Here is an 18,086-nt window from a genome sequence, read left to right on the forward strand (position 1 = left end):
AATCTGAAGAACTATAAATGAACCTTGTAATTTTCTTAAACTTATAGCTGAACATTTTTACTATTCCACCAATTTCTGAAACTTAAGAGCTAATTACCCATTTACTTAAGATAATTTATACAAACTATTTCACTTAATTTAAATATGATTTAGGCTTAATTATTTCCACTTTACAGATGAGAAACTAAGATTGAGTAGGCTAGGATTCCACAGCAGGCCTTTGGGCAAAGGCAGGGATGGTGGCGAGGTCCCCTGACTTCAAGGTCCACATTTCTTTTGCCACCCCCCCATCTCCCAGTTAACATGCACCCTGCTTCCTTCACCCGACACAGCTATGCAAGATCCACAGTCCCACTTACCAGGATGAGTAAACTCCTTTAATGGCTTGCTCCTGCTCACTCCAGCGGGCTGGGTTCTCATACTTGCATGCTCTCCCACCACAAGCCATGGAACATGCCATGTGTCCAGGGATGACATGCCGTAAACGTTCTCCCACCTTTGTGTACTTTGGTGTTGGGCATCCTGAATTTCCTAGAACACACAAGGAAGGGAAGTTTCAAAATTCCATTATCCCAATGGAGTATTAAAATGGGAAACAGCTCCATCTTATCTCAGTATTGTAGATGATGAGCTGGTGTTAAATCTCTTAATCTAATATTTAAAAGGTTTTTATATGCACTAATTTTCACCTATATTGATAATGAGAAGAAATTGTAAAAGCACACTCTTTTCAAGGGGATAAAATTTGTCCAGAAGTTATGTTTTTAATGGAAAACCACGAAATATTCCATCATTTTATCTTACATATCCATTCAAAGTCTTAGCATAAACACAGTAAAAAGTATAAATAGAATTGTCAATATTTTAAAAGTATAGACATAATACAGCCTATTCACATTCCTTGAATTTAGATACAAAGGTGAAGCAATTTATAAGAAAAAAGAGTTTTACTTTTTTTCTCAGGGAAAGTTGGTTTCCCCTCTGCACGGCTGACAGAGGACACGGCCACCATCACCTGGAGAGAGGATGAGGACAGCAGCTTGGTGGCAGAGCCAGAGCCACGCCGGGCCTGCTGTAGCCTGAGGACTGGATCTGAAGTGGAGTGCCGGCGACCCTGCAGAAAGGCGCTGAGGAAGTGCACAGCAGAGGGCCGCCTGGGTGCGTCCTGCACCTGCATGGCACTGGCTCCAGAGAGGGAAGAGTTGGAGGCAGGGAGAAGTCAGCCCTGGCTTGCTCAGCGAGGAATTACACCGAGACACAGGCATCGTTCTGTATGATCTAAGAGCTATTCAGGATAGGCTGACTCGTTTCCATAGTGACCAACAAAGAAACTACTGATTCCCACTTAGATCTGAACGGGCAAAAATCCTACATGAATGGTATTGTGTTTTGGACAAATTGTTCAACTATAGGGAAGAATAATATGCATTTAAAATACATTGTTCTTAACCCCAAATTAACTCTATTTTGTTTTTTAATTCACTTACAGATCTGACTCCTCAAAGAATTACTCCCAAAATACTGTAATGAATTTAGAAAATTTTATAATGCAAACATTGCCTTTTACACAGATTAAAAGGTTTAAATTCTGTTGTGCCTTTCATAGCTATCTCTAGGTATTTTGAAAGGCAGTCCTTTCTACCTTTATTTGGAACAGGATATAAAAAAGGCTAATGTAATACAGAGGCTTATGCTGGATACATTATTAAAAGCTCATTAAATTTTTCATAACCAAGCACCTTCCTATATTTTATGTTAGAACTACTAAAGAAACACTTGGATGGAAAAAATAAGGACATTTTAGAGTTGATACATTATCTGAAGACAGTTAATTCCTTACTTTTTACTTTCAGAACATGAAAACTAAATTCTTGGTTATGCCGTGTCGAAAACAACTTAGTTATGAGTAAGAGAAACTCTAAGCAGCCATGCCTTTCAAAAACTCAAAACCATAATTCTCTGCCTTTTGTTGCTATGGGAGAAAAATAGCTTCAAAGTCTTGGTGGAGGCATGTGAATACAATTCACTAAAGTATCACATTTTTAAAGAAACTGGATGAGGGGGAGGCTGAAGTTTGAGAATAAAGGATACAAAGAAAACAGAAACTCAACAACTGCAATGCACTCATTGTCCGCCTCCTCCCTCGTTAATGTCAGGCTGTGCCCTATGTTCTCTCCTGCGCTCTCTGCACACATGGCATTTCACTTGTGTGTGGATGGAAACAAAACTACTGCCATAGATGAGATTTCTTGTTCTATCTTGATGATTATAAACTCTATAAGAAAGCTGCTTTCTAAATTCCACCCTCATCTTTTCAACAACATGTACTTTTGTGAAATAAGACAGAGATGGAGAAGTCTAATTTGGTGCTTCAATTGCTACTTCTGGTGTAGTATCAAACACAAATGGAAAATTTTTTTACCAGTTTAGAAAGCAGTTACCCTGCCTGGAAGAATGACCTGAGAACCTGAGAAATACCCTAGGCAAGGCCCACATGACCCTCAGGACAATAAGAAAGGGAAGTTCCACAGAGGATTACGTTAAGGAAAGCAAGGTGGCACCTAGTGGCAGGAGGCTCCGAGTGCTCCAACTAAGGAGCTGTGTGCTTGCTACCTGGGTGACGGAGTCTGAGGAGGCTTCCCCGCATGTCTCTATGCTTCTGAGTGGGCAGCACTTGGGAAGCCCAAGTGAGACAAGCACAGGAAGCTCATACCGTGGCCTGATAAAGACAGTAGCTGTGGATCAGGAGGATACTTTCGAGAGTGGACTGCTGTGGTGCTTAAGGTGATGCTGGGACTCCAGCAAGATTTTGCATCCAGTTCACGCAAAGCTTATATACAGAAAGTGAAAGAAGCCTACAGACTCTGTAGCAGGCACAGATATTTAGGGTAACAGGAACGAGGTGCCAGTCAGTGAATGATGCCAAAAAACTAGCACTGAAGCATGTCTACAGAGGAAATTCAAAAATGGCTCTGCTCCCAACTGTACTAAAAATACAAAGCAATTTGATGAGGGGGAGGACTTATTTGGACTAAGCTAAGGAAGGGATGGTTTATGTATCACTTCAAGAACAATTTCTGCTGTGAAATCATAAGCACTAGGCTGTCCTCAAATAAGCACACAATGACTGATCTGACCTGTTTGTCACTCTACAGTGACCCTGTTTTAGGGCCTAAAGAAATGTAGCCTGGTGCCAACAGGAATTAGGCAAAAAAAAGCTCCTTCTCAGCACACTGACAACAGTACACCAAAAATACATCTTGCATCTATCTGACAAACAAAAAAGAACTGTACCCACCTTGGCATGAGACAGCTACATGAAGCTTTGCTTTCCTACTTGTCTGAAGGGCTCCTCCAAAACTATGCTTTGGCAAAGTGCCTAACTCACAGTCAATCCTTTTTTTAAAGATTAGTTTTATTTATATCACGGACGGCTTTACAACTGGCACACATATCTTTATTCTGTGTTCTAGTTAGCTTTCTATTGCTATAATCAAGCACTGACCAAAACCAATGTGAGAGAGGAAAGGGTTTATTTGAGTTACACACCCCAATCACGGTTCATCACTGAGGGAAGTCAGGGCAGAAACAGGGCAGGAAACTGGAGGCAGGACCCAAAGCACTGACCATGGAGGGATGCTGGTTACTGGCTTGCTCCCCTGGCCTGTAATCAGTCTGCTTTCTTATACAACTCAGGAATACCTGTCCAGGGGTGACACCACCCAAAGTGGTCTGGTGCCTCTTACATCAGTCGGCAATTAAGAAAGTACCTCACAGACATAGCCACAGGTCAATTTGATAAGGACTCTCAGTTGAGGTTCCCTCTTCCCAGGTGTGTTAAGTTGACATCTGTAGCTATCCAGTACACCCCACACAACATGCTAGCTTAGTTTCCTTCCCAATATGTACAAATGTTGATGGGTTTTCTTCATATTTATTAATTTACTGATGGGTCTCACTAAGTAGCCCTGGCTGGCCTGAAACTCACTATGTAGACAAGGTTGGCCTTGAAATCACAGATATCCACCTGCTCTGCCTCTACAGTGCTGGGATTAAGGACATGTGAGCACTATGCCTGGCATTCTTCATATTTATGATCTCACTGCACATACATTTTTCACACTTTTCCTAATCAAAATAGGTACATTCTCCCATTTTGCTTTTGCATTCTCATAATTTTGATTTAACAAAAGCTCAATGATTAGGGAAACACGTTAAGTGGATACATCACAAGCCTTTAGTTGTTGGACATTTAGGACATTATTAATGACTTATTTAAAAAATAAAAGACCTTCTTTATTTCTATATTTTTGTTTTAGTATACTCTTGGGGATGATATGACTCATTAGGAAGAGTAATGTTCAAAGTGTAAACTTTTACTTAAGTTGAATCTTCATGTTGAAGAACCAGAAAGAGGGAACATGTTCAGCAACTCAACACAGGACAAAAAGACCCTGTGAGGTTGCATTGGAAAGGATAGTATCAAGATTTTATATATGAATGTGTGTATGTTGTACTTACATATACAAAAAGAAATAAATACACATGTTGGTATGTGGTAGGTATGTGTGCCTGTATGTAAATGTGCGTACTTCAGCTCTGGCCACTGAGAAGGCCAAGTGGAAAATAACAGGATAGCAAGAGGCACATCCAACAAGCAGATACTGTCTTATAAATCCCATTCTTCACCAATAAATACCAGGGTTTCTTGACTATAATCCAAAAGAAACAGACATACTCAAGTTGAGAGAATTCTACAACCTAACTGCTCTGTCTTCTTCAGAAGTACTGAGGTCATCAAAATCAAAGAATATCTGAAGAGTTTGTCCTAGAGTGAAATATGTGGAAGAAACCAGGCAATAAATGCTGTGTGTGACCCAGAACAGAGCCTTTTGACTGTAAGGAACACTACTGAAGTAATCTGCAAAGCTTGTGAAGCTTAGGAGTAGAATAAAGCTAGTGTTATCTCTGCCTACTTTGCTGATGTGGAGAAATTGTGGATTCAGAATGTCTTTGTGAGAGTTAATAGGGGTACCATGTCTATAACTCACACTCAAAATAGTTCAAGAAGTTGGGCATGGTGGCACACACCTTTAGTCCCAGCACTTGGGAGGCAGAGGCAGGTGGATCTCTGTGAGATTGAGGCCAGTCTGATATATATAGCAAGTTCCAGGCCAGCTGAGGCTACAGGGAGACCCTGTCTCAAAAACAGAACCCCCCCAAAAGTTCAAAACAACTGTTTTTGTGTTATACTTTTAACTTTTCCTAGTTTGAAATTGCTTCAAAATTGAAAATAAAACTTCTCAAAGATATTAAAAAATTAAAACTTAAGTGTCAATTTGCTGTGTACTACTCAGCAAACAATAAGAGAACTCTAAAGAGTCCACTTTGGAAACAACGTCGGCAGCTTCAGCAAGAGCAATTTTCAAACACCAGACGACAGAGCCTACATGAGGAAGAGCAGGAGAAAGAGATAACAAATACTGTAAGCATGGTTTTTATAGAGGTTAGCACTGACAAGAATAGAAGGGTCTCAGAAGTGTTATAGTAGGAGGTCTAGAAACAATCACATGTTATAGGAATGTATGAAAAACAAAGAGATTTAGTCAAAATAAGAAAGTCTTGGAGAGGTTCTATCTTCAGATGTTTAAGAACATTTTATGTTAAAGGAATGCTTTTAATTAATAAAATTTTATGTGTTTTGTCTGGATATATGAAATGTACCATATGCATGCAATGCCTGTGGAGGCCAGATGAGGGTGTTGGATCCCCTGGAATTGGAGTTCCAGATGGTTGTTAGCCACCATGTGGATGCTGGGAACTGAACCCAGGTCCTTTGCAAGATTAGCCAGTGCTCTTAACTGCTGAGCCATCCCTCCAGCCCAAAGAATTTTTGTTTGGAGGAAGAATTAGAACCGATGTCTATAGAGAAATGGATTTTCACCCAACATTAGCAAACATTATGAGCTGTCGAACAGTGAACAGCCAGTTGCCCTGTAGGAAGTGAGCCTCCTGTCACAGAAAGGGAAAGCAAAGTGCAAGTCAGCATTACAGTCAAGCTCCTAAAACTGGCTCATTTGTGAACCTTATAATGTGAGCAAGGTGGACTTCATTCTCCATGGATCCTTGGGCCTATTGTCCTATAAGTTTGTTTGAGTAGGAAAGAACAGCCCTTACTGAAACCTTGAGCATAGAAGAAAATAACCAGTTCCTGGAGTGCCAAGCCTGCTTGGGATATTTGGGGTTTGAACCACTTACTGGGAACAATTAAAGAGGAAAAGCTAAGTACTCAAGGGTACTGTGTAGTGGGCTTGTTATTTTTATTGTGCTTATCAAAAGAAGGTGTATTTTTGCATTTTCAGTGACCAATATCTCATTTTTCCCCTTAAATGTTATTTAAATTTAGTTCTGTTTGGCTGAAAACAGGCAGTGGCCACAAAGGTGCTTGGCCAAGACCTAGGGTAGCACTTGTCACCTCCACACTCTTACCCAGAGGCTATGTGTGGCATAAGCTGGGCATGGGATGGTCGTGTAAATTACCTTTGGTTTGAGCTTCCTGCTTTTTCTGGGAGCATGCCTTCTTTTTCTAGAGACAGCATATTTGGAGTGAGGGAGAAAAGTAAGAAAGGAACCGAGACATAGTTTTTCTTTTTATTTTGTAGTCAAGAAATGAAGAAAACTGAACATTTTTTTCTATGTAACTTATTCAGAAAACATTGCCAGGAGGAAAAAAAAAGATTAATTCCTAGCAGGTAAGTGAGGAGATAAGAGTAGTGTTACTGACCTGAAAATAAATTCTAATTATGGAGAAAAAAGAAGGGAGCTCAAGGATGAATAGGTTTTGTAAGTGGTAATTTGCCAAAGTAGTCTCTCTGTAAAAATCTCTTCACTTGTTAAGTATCTGTGGAAAGCATGGCCTTTCATGAAATTACTTTCACACTAAAATATTTCCATGTTATGTAAGACATGAAATGGAAATTAAAATAGCCTTTCTGTTTCTATTACCTAAAATATGACTTCTGGAGTTAATATTTGTATAAAGTATAAGGCAAGGATCCAAAATCATTCTTGTGCATATGCATATACAATTTTTTCATTATAATTTATTTAAAAGACTATTGTTTCCCTGCTAAACAGTCTCTTTTTTGACAGCCAGTATTTTTTTTTTCAGTCTTTTTGAGACAGGGTCTCCCTGTAGTCCTAGCTGGCCTGGAACTCACTATGTAGACCAGGCAGGTCTTGAACTCACAGAGATCCACCTGCGTCTGCCTCCCAAGTGCTGGGACTACAGGCGTGTGCCACCATGTCCGGTGATAGCCAGTATCTTTTATCTTGCTTTTTAAAATTTTTTAATTGAATTTTTGTGCATTTCATACAATACATCTATCTTAATCATATTTAGACCCCTCCCCTATCTGCTCCCCTCCCATAGCTCCCTGCCCCCACTGAACTTCATGCATTCTGTCATATATGTTAAGGCCTATTGAATCAAGTTTGTGTCCCTAGATGTCCCTCAGTATGAGTTTATCTACTGGAGCCTGGTCAGTCTGCCTAACATCACTCCCTTATCCACATTGATCATCTACCAATACTTCCTCAGCTAAGGCGGGGGCTTCTTACCCATTTTCCCAGTTCTATGCTGGGCTTTTGTCTGATTGAATTGGCATGGGTGCTGTGCATGCTGTTACCATTGCTGTAAGTCCATATGAGCAGGTTTCCAGTTGCCTGGAAAACTCTGTTTCCTTGTGGTCAGTCATCCACCACCCTGACTTTTACAGTCTTCCCTCCTCCCCTTCCTCAATGGTCCCAGAGCCCCAGGTGGGAGAGGTTTAATATAGGAGTCTTATCTAAGGACACACACTCTCCAGTCTCTTATTCTTTACATTTTGGCCATCTGTGGCTTTCTGTGATCACCGTTACATGAGGAAGCTTTTTTGGTAAGAGTTGAGAGAGGCATTAATATTCTCTCTGCCCCTTTTTTTACTATGTTTCCCAAGCCTTAGGTGTAGAGGTTGTATTGTATGTGTGTCACGTGGGGCTGGGTATCTCACAGACACTTATTCTCTGCATTTGACCAGTTGTGGAACTCTAATAGGCTCCATCTGTTGCAAAAAGAAGCTTCTTTGATAAGGGGTATGTGTGTACTTGTGTGTAAATATAAGGATACATATTTTCCTATGTCTTGATTTTCTTGTTGAATGTCCTGATTTTCCTTGTTGAAAATCATTTGAGGGCTGGGTGTGTAGCTGAGTAGTAGCGAACTTGCCCAACATGTGCAAGGCCCTGAGTTCAATGCCCAGGACCCACAGCTTGGCTAGTAAAGGCACCTGCCACCAAGCCTGACAATCTGAGTTGGATCTTCAGGACCCACTGGTGGAAAGAAAAGACTGCAAGCTGTGCTCTCATAGCTACTCCTGTGCCCTGAGCTACAAGATTTTGAAATTGCACTACTGGAGTTTGGTTTTGCTTAAGTGGGCTCGTTTTTATACCCTGGTTCTTCCCCCTTGGAGTAACAAAGTATTTAACTTGTTTTTTTATTTTACAGGAGCCAAAGCTAAGGGACTAGATATTTGAAAGAGACAATGAATTTTTACTTTTTCTATTTTTTGGTCTTTTTGAGACAGTGTCTCCCTACAGCCCCAGCTGGCTTTGAACTCACTATGTAGACAAAGCTGGCCTTGAACTCACAGTGCTCTGCCTTCCTCTGCCTGAATGCTGTTGAACTTTTAAATGACTGGAACTTTTAATGACTACAAGACTTTTACATTTATACTGTATTGTATATTATAATATTAACACAAGATCTTGGGAACAAACAAGAAAAGAAAGATTATGGTTTAAAGTGATGTGTTTATATGTCAAAGGTGACAAGGGATAGAAGGTCATAGTTGGCTTTAGTTCTCAACTTGACATACCTGGGAAGAGGAACCCTCAACTGAGGATCTTCCTTCATTGGACTGGCCTATGAGCATCTATGTGTGAGATTTTCTTTCTTTTCATTCTTTCAAAATATTTATTTTTATTTTATGTGTTTGATTGTTTGCCTGCATGTATGAAAGTACACTCATGTTGTACAATGCCCATGGAGGCCAGAAAAGGGCATCAGATTCCCTGGAACTGGAGTTATGGAAGGTTGTTAGCTACCATGTGGGTGCTGGGAACTGAACATGGGTTCTCTGTAAGAGTAGTCAGTCCTCTCAACCACTGAGCCATCTCTCCAGGCTGAGATTTTGTTGATTGCTGATTATGTGAGAGGGCCAGCCTACTGTGGGTGTTCTGCCCCCGGATAGGTGGACCTGGGCTATATAAGAAAGGCAGCTGAATATGAGCCTGGGAGCAAAACTAGTAAGCAGCCTTCATGGTCTCTGCTTCAGTTCCTGTCACTAGGTTCCTACCTTGAGTTCTTGCCCTAACTTCCCTCCATTATAGACTGTGACCTGGAAGTTGTAAGAAGAAATAAATCTTTTCCTCCCCAAGTTGATTTTGGTCAGTGTTTTGTCACAGCAACAAAAAGCAAACCAAACACCAAATTTCTACTCCTGGGCATATACCCAAGAAAAAGGAAACAAATATCTACACACAATCTTGTACATAGTTGAGGCAGCAGTACTTATAATAGTCAAAACATGACAACAATCCCACAGGAACGAGAAAAATAGAAAGGAGCCATGAGGGTAAAGGGGAAAAGGAGCTCATAGTGGGTGACAGGTGTTATAAAGGGGGAAATGGGGGGAAAAGGGGGTACCTTAGCTGGAAGGGAGTAGACATGTTACATGGGGGGGTGAGAGGAGAGAGAAATAATGCTTAGATGGTAAGAAAAACCAGAGGGAGTATCACACATGGCCAGAGAGATCATAGATCTGAGAGAAAAACCTACTTCTGCTACATCCCTAGACCAACATAATTTCTTATTTGTTTTCTAAATATACATCCTCATATTTACCTTTCACCCCTCATCAAAGAAGCTTCTTTTTGTAACTAACCAATAAATACACTGAAAATGTGGTATTATCTATGCAATTGCAAGTCAGAAATACTGACATGTAAAACAAATTAACCTTGAAGAACATTACGCTAACGAAATTAGTAAATTGCAAGACCACATATTGTAACTGCTTAAACAAAATGTTCAGAAAAAGGAAATGTGTAAAGACAAGGTTGATTGGTGGTTCCTAGGGCTGGTGACTGCTATATCCTCTTATATGCTAGTTTCGGAGGGGATGAACAGGAAGCTTATCATCTCCCTAGCATTCTTACTTTACAGAAAAGATGGACTCAACCCAATCAAATGGTGTCAGAAAAACAAGCAAGAGCAAATCTTCCATTCTCTGTGTAGGAGTAGCACAAAGGATTCCTCAGGGAGATAATGTTCTATACCCTATTTAGAAGAAGGGCGTAGCACCTGGAGTCCCCTGTTGGGCACAAGTGACAGGCTGGGCAGAGATGATTTCCTAGCCTCAAGTAGAAGTAGGTAGTGCTGCAATTCTCCTGCTGAGGCAGTATTGGGGGGGTCTACCTTTACCCTGTGGCAAAAAGTCCTAATGGGGGGGTTGTAACTGCTAGTCTACACTAGGCTCATCAGCTCCTCCCACACTAGTTCCTCACCTGAGTATCCATCCTTACCCAGCATCAAAGAAACTAAAGAAGGCAATGAAAGTTGCTTTGGGAAGCACTCTACTTCCTCCAAACTTTAGTCTTAATGAGACCCAGTGGGGAGACAAACCTACATATCCACTTGGCAACAACAAAACTGAACAACACAGCATGAAGCATGACTACTTCACACTGCTGACTCTAGTGTCAGTGGAACCCAAGGGACTTGAGCCTCCCCACGCCAACCTTCCACCAACAAGGAAGAATGAGGTGTGATACACAGTGGTCAGCGCTAGCTTCCTTCCTTACTCCCTGGTGTCAGGGCCATCCAGTGGGTAGCTGAGTACCCAGCTCTACCTGTTATCCATGAGGAGCAAAGAGGGGTTTGAGAAGTGGGATAGCTGGCACTATACGTCTCACCTCCTCGTTCCTTGAGGCCCATGGGGCATAGCAGGGAAATGAGGTTCAACCACAACTTGCAACAATAACAATAAAATGTTTATGAGTCACCTACTACCTATCCCAGATTGCAGTGGAGCCCAGATCATCATTTCATTTCTTGGAGAGTTAATCACTCAAAGGCAATCTGACAATGAAAGACAGTGCTCCACTTCCACCATGAAGGTGTCAACATAGCTGGTGGGAAAGTTGAACTTTTACCTCATCCATATGCCATGAGGCAGTGTAAAAAAGAAGTGGGAAGCTGATTATACACCTTACTTGGATCTGGACTTATACTTCTATAGAGAGATTGCTTAAATAGTATTTTTTTAAAAAGGTCCAAAATATCCAGAATATGGTTATCAATCATTTGTCCAAGAATTAGGAAAATCACAACTTGAGTGAAAAGAAATGATCATCATATAGGTAACATTGAAATTATTCAATAAGGACTATAATTACAATGTATCTTGTCGTTAATTTTAAAAAGAACTGGAATCTTAAAGAGAATGTTCTCTGATCAAAATGGAATCAAACGAGAAATCAGTAATAGAAAGACAACAGAAAAAAATCTCCAAAGACTCAGAAATTATATATAAAGCTTATAAATTAATTCATGAGTTAAAGAGGAAGTCTCAACAGAAATTCCAAAACATGTAGAACTGGATCAAAATAAAAATGGAATATACTGAAGTACATGGGATGGTAATAAGGAAATTTATAACACAACGTACATGTTAGAGGAAAGGTCTCGAACCAATAATCCAAGTTCCAACTTAAGTTACTAGAGAAGTAAGAGTGAAATAAACACAAAGCAAACATTAGAACAGTAGGAATAAGGACATTAAGTCAATGAAATGAAAAACAAGAAAACAGTGATAATTTTCTATTGGTTCTATGAAAAAGAATGCAATTTATACACTTCTGGAAAAGCTGATAGAAATTCTGAAAAGACATAACCATCAAAACAGGGAATGAAATAGGCTATTACTATAGATCTGACACTCATTCAGGTATGCCCAACCTTTGACTATTTTTCCTTCAATGGTCCTTGGGATTGAACTCAGGACCTTGCCTATGTTGGGCAAGTGCTCTACCACTCAGCTACACTCTCAGCTCTCAAATGATTTTCAACAAGGAAAATCAAGACTATTTAGCAAGGAAATATGTATCCTTATATTTACAGACAAGTATACATCTTACCCCTTATCAAAGAAGCTTATTTTTGCAACAGATGGAGACTATTAGAGTTCCACAACCGGTCAAACACAGAGAATAAGTGTCTGTGAGATGCCCAGCCCTAAGTGACATGTGTGCAGTGCAACCTCTACATCTAAAGTTCAGGGGACATAGTGAAACAGGGGAAGAAAGGATATTAATGCCTCTCTCAATTCTTACCAACTTTTAAGCCTCCTCATGCAACAGATGGTGATAAACACAGAAAGTCACAGCTGGCCAAATGCAGAGAATAAGAGACTGCAGAGTGTGTGTCCTTGGATAAGACTCCTATATTAAATCTCTGCCATCTGGGATTCAGGGACTATTGAGGAAGAGGGGTTGGAAAGACTGTAAGAACCAGAGGTGATAAATGACCACAGGAAACAGTTTTCCAGGCAACTGGAAGCTTGCTCATATGGACTTACAGCAATGGCGACAGCATGCACAACACCAGACAAAATTCAGACAAAAACCCAACATAGAGGTGGGAAAATGGGCAAGAAACCCCAGCCTTACCTGAGGAACTATTGGTAGCTGATCACTGCTCGGTGAAGGAGTGTTCGTCTTCTTTAAAGGAGTGATGCTAGATAGGCTGACCAGGCTCCAGTGGATAAACTCACACCAAGGAACATCTAGTGACAAAATCTTGACTCAGTAGGACTTAACATATATGACAGAATGCATGAAATCCAGTACAGGGCTTGGGAGAGGAGCAGATAGAAGAGGGAGTCTAAATATGATTAAGACACACTGTATGAAACACACATTCAATTTGGAAAAAAAAAAGAACCTGAGTTGGATCCCCAGCATCCACGTAAAAACAGCAGGGCATAATGGTGATTGCTTGTAATCCTGGTATCAAGTGAAGTAGAGACAAGCAAATCTCTGGGGCTTGTTGGCCAGTTAGTCTAGCCCACTCAGAAAGCTTCATGCCAGTTAGAGACTGTACCTCAAAAATAAAGAAGCAACAAAAAACTCAAGATGGATGGTACCCAAGGTTGACCTGTGGCTACCACATGCATGTGCACAGGCACACACATACACATGTACCTGTATACACATGTACCCATCCCCACAAATTAATATAATCTACCATATCAACAAGCTAAAGAAGGAAAATCATATGATTCAATCAACTGGCACACAAAAAGTATTTGGCAAAATCCAACAACTATACATGATTTTAAAATAGAAAAAAATCCCTTAGCACATTAAGGGAGGAGGGAAAACTAATTCAACTTGCTATAGAGCATCTACAGAAAACTTACTGCTAATATCATGTTAGAAAGCAAAAGACCACTTGCTCTCCCTGCTAGAATCAGGAAAAAGCCAGGCTGTCTGCTCTGTGTTAGAAGTTACAGACTACAACACTAAACATAAAAAGCAAGCACTCATATACAGATTTGGAAGGAAGAATTAAACTGTCCTTATTTCCATATAACATCAGTGTTTATACAAACACTGGTTTATACAAATCACAAGGGATCTCAAAACTTCGTAGAATTGATAAAAGGTTTGAGCAAGGTTGTAAGGCTATGGGACAACACACAAAAATAAATGGCATTGTTACACACAAACAATAATCTGAGAAACTGCAAGTAAAAGCACACTGGTCACAAGCACTCTAGATAAAATACAAGTATAAACTTTTAAAAATACCTGGATACATGTTAAAAGCTTTAAAATTCTGATAAAAAATCAAGATTAGACAAATGGAGAAACAATGATCATGGGTTGAAAGAGTCAATAAAGATAGCAATCTCCTTACATTTATTTATGTAGCTTAATTTTCAACAAACTCCCAGCAGTTTTTGGTTGATATAAACAAGCTTATTCTAAAATTTATAGGAAAAGTTACAAGTCCTAGCTAAAATAATAGTAAAAATACTGCTATACTCTACATTAATCACAACAGGGTAGAACTGGTCAGGTTAGACATACAGATCAATGAAAGAGAAAAGAGAAACTACAGATACACACAGACTTCAGGACAGTGAGACAGACCACAAGTTTTTGAGACTTCACACCAAAAGTGCAATTCACAGAAAGAAACCTGAATTTCACAAAGAGTAAAAGCTTTTGCCTTGAAAATAGACCATGTGAAGAACACGGGTATCAGGGTCTAAATGGAAGATATAACACATGGGCTCATGTTCTGAAAACTTGGTCTGCAGCCAGTGGTGCTATTTTGGGAGGCTGTGGAAATGTTGGGAGGTGGGACTAGTTGGAGAAGCTGCCTTAGTTATACTGGGTTCCTGGTGTGCGCCTCCCTTCTTTCTGCTATTAGCCAGTAAGTGAAGAACAGCTGTGTATTCCACATTCCCACCACTGTGATGCTATGCCCAAGTACCTGGGACCAAGCATGGACTGAACCATCTAAAACCAAAAGTTAAAACAATTACTTTTTTATGTGAATGTACGCAAGTACATCACATATAACCCTGTCAAGTGATGCCTGAAAAGGTCAGATGAGGACGTCGGATTCCCCTGGAACTGGAGTTATGGACAGTTGTTAGCCGCCATGTGGATGCTAGGAATCGAACCTGGGTCCTCTGAAATCAAGAGTTAAAAAAAAAAATCCTTTCTCCTTTAAGCTGTTTTCTAGGGTATTTTGGTCAAAATAATACAAAAGCATCTAACGCAAGCAGCAAGTTAAACTACAGACTGGGAAAAATAATTTGCAAAACATGTAAGAAAAAACTAAAGTCTAGACTACATAAAACTCTTAATGCGAAGCATTATTTTACAAAATCTAAACAAGCTGGGCCTGGTGGTACACGCCTTTAGTCCCAGCACTCAGGAGGCAGAGGCAGGAGGATCTCTGTGAGTTCAAGGCCAGCCTGGTCTACATAGTGAGTTCCAGGCCAGCTGGGGCTACAGGGAGACCCTGTCTCAAAAAGACAAAAAAAAATCTAAACAATCCAATTAGAAAGTGGACAAATAAAATACATGAGCTTAGGTAAAAAGAGAACAAAAGAGACTATACATGTGACTGAAAAGCATATAAGAGATGGCTATGATCATTAGCCAAAATGAATTAGCTCCCCTTCATTCTTTACTAGGTCTAAGCTGGATACAATTTGCATCAGAGAAATGTAAATTAAAACAATAAAGAGGGGCTGGAAATGTAATTCAGTAGGAGAGCGCTTGCATAGCATACACAAGTCCCTGTATTTGCTATCCAGCACAAAAAAAAAAAAAAAACCCACAAAAAGATGCTCAAACAGCTAAAATAAATGGTAACACCTAGTATTGATGAGGATACAGAGAACTACATCATTCATACATTGCTGATAATAAAGTAAAATGGGGCCCTCAAGATAATCCAGTGAGTAAAGGTGCTTGCTGCTAAGCCTGACAAATCGAATACCATTCCTGAGACCCACATGGTAGAAGGAGAGAACTGACTCTTGCAAATTGTCCCCTGACCTCAACACATTTACTCTGACTTGATACACACACACACACACACACACACACACACACACACACAGCTCTCTGTCATATATATATATATATATATCAATTTTAAAATGTTACTCCAAGAAGAATGAGGAGTGGGGGAGTGATGTGATCAAAATAATTATATGCATGTATGAAATCCTTAAAGAATAAAAAATACTATAATATTTTTAAGAAAGTAAAATGGGGGCTGGGAACATGGCTCAGTGGATAAGAGTAGTAGCTATGCAAGCAGGAGGACCTGACTTCAAATACACAGAACCTATGCAAAAAGACGAGTGCAGTTGCATGCATCTGTAACCCCAGCACTGGAGAAGGGAGAGCTCTGCTGGTCACCAGTCTAACTCAGACTCAGTAAGAGATCCTGTTTCAGGGGAATAAGGCAGAGGGTGACAGAGTAGGACTCCTGCCTTCCTTCTTTGGCTTGTGTGCGCACGCACACACACACACACACACACACACAATTTTTCAAAAATTTATTTATTTTATATTATGTGTCTGCATGTATTGCCTGCATGTAGGTAAGTGCACTCATGGCATGCAATGCCTGCGATGGACAGAAGAGGCTGTCGGATCCCCTAGGACTGGAGTTATGGACAGTTGTAAGCTGCCATGTGGGTGCTGGGATTCAAACTCAGGTCTTCTGCAAGAACAACCAGTGTTCTTAAGCGCTGAGCCATCTCTACAGCCCCACACATACACAATTTTTAAAAAGCAATAAAAATAAAGTATACCCACCCTGAAAAAATTTAGTAATTTAAGAGTAATTAATATATGACCTAGGAAATAAACTCTTGAGCATTTATCCCATAGTAATAAAAACTCATCTTCACACGAAAACTTGCACATGAATGTTCAGACTTATTTCTGTTCTCAACTATCCCAAACTGGAAACAACCCAGATAGCTTTCAATAAATAAAGGAATAAACACAATGTAGCATGTCTCAGAACACACCCAACCCAGATGAAACTCAAGGGAATTGTGCTTAATGGGGGTGGGGACTATTTTAAAGGATTACATATTGTAGTATGTAATCTACATAATTTTCCTGAAATGACCAAGTTATAGAAATTAGCAATCACCAGAAGCCAATCACATGGGAGGTAGGCTCAGCTATAAAAGGGCAGGGAGGTGTCATCTTATAGACAGAACTGTTTTGCATCTTGACTATAACAATGTCAGAATCTTGGCTATGATGCTATTGTACTGTAGTTTTTTCAAGATGTTACTATTAATGGAAACTAGGTAAAAGGCAAATGGGATCCCTCTTGCATTATTTCTTACAGCGATGTGTGGATATATATAATTGCAACATCTTAATTTAAAATGTATGTATCATTGAAGAATAAATCCACTAGGTAAAGCTAAACAGGATTATCCAGCAGAGTTCAATGCTAAGGTAGGGAGAATGACTAGGAGGATAAACCGTGTGTGGTCTGCTGGGTTAAGTCCTGTGTGGGAAGAACAGCTGAGATTGAAGGTGTCTGGGCAGACTTGGGAGACCACTTAAAAGGACTGAGTAAATAAGTAAACATACTGGGGTCAAGAGTAAGAGCTCTCATTCCTAAAGCAGTGAATTACAAAAATGGAAAACACTGCAGTGGTAGCGTAATACTAATACTGGATTAGACCTGAAAGCAACAAAGTGAACTTGAAGTTTTCAACATATATTAAAGAAACATTAATGATGTAAAATGAATATGTACATTATACATATACATAATCATGTATATCTATAACTATCTACCTATATAAACATTATCTACATCTATCTATCATCCATCCATCTATCTATCTACCTATCTGCCATCCGTCCAACTATCTATCTACCTATCATCCATCTATCTATCATCTATCTATCTATCTAAACAGTTCTTAACTTCTCTCCTGAGAGTTTGGGAATCCTGACATACCAGCAGCAGTGGGCATACCTAGGTTTGGGTTTTAAAAGAAATGTTTTATATATACATATATATATTTTTTTTTTGGTCTTTTTGAGACAGGGTCTCCATGTAGTCCCAGCTGACCTGAACTCACTATGTAGACCAGGCTGGCCTTGAACTCACAAGGATCCACCTGCCTCTGCCTCCCAAGTGCTGGGATTAAAGGCGTGCGCCACCACGCCTGGCTATTATATTTATTTTATGTGTATGAGTGTATTGCCTGCATGTGTATAAGTGTACTCGTGCCATGCAATGCTCGCAGAGGTCAGAAGAGGGAGTCAGATCTCCTGGAACTGGGGTTATCAACTGATGTTAGCCACCATGTGGGTGCTGGGAATCAAACTCAAGTCCTCTGCAAGAGCAGCCAGTGCTCTTAACCACTGAGTCATCTCTCCAGCCCCAGATTTGGATTTTTTAAAAGAAATTT

General features: G+C 40.0%; 1 protein-coding gene across 7 annotated transcripts in view; it reads right to left on the reverse strand.

Moving 5' to 3' along the window:
* The window catches only part of Ptpdc1 (protein tyrosine phosphatase domain containing 1), an 83,696-nt gene that overhangs the window by 18,792 nt on the left and 46,818 nt on the right, over nucleotides 1-18,086 (reverse strand). For 4 of the 7 annotated variants that reach the window (XM_029555923.1, XM_029555947.1, XM_008852647.3 and 1 more), the window contains one exon: nucleotides 360-531. In XM_029555923.1, the coding sequence (XP_029411783.1) occupies nucleotides 360-531 (172 nt within the window). Of the gene's footprint in view, nucleotides 1-359; nucleotides 532-951; nucleotides 1,569-12,768; nucleotides 12,823-18,086 lie in introns of those variants that run through there. The other 3 variants (XM_029555943.1, XM_029555948.1, XM_008852621.3) reach the window with 3 other exon arrangements.

The sequence above is a fragment of the Nannospalax galili genome, unplaced genomic scaffold (assembly GCF_000622305.1).
Source record: "Nannospalax galili isolate Female #2095 unplaced genomic scaffold, S.galili_v1.0 scaffold1532, whole genome shotgun sequence".
Classification (NCBI taxonomy): domain Eukaryota; kingdom Metazoa; phylum Chordata; class Mammalia; order Rodentia; family Spalacidae; genus Nannospalax; species Nannospalax galili.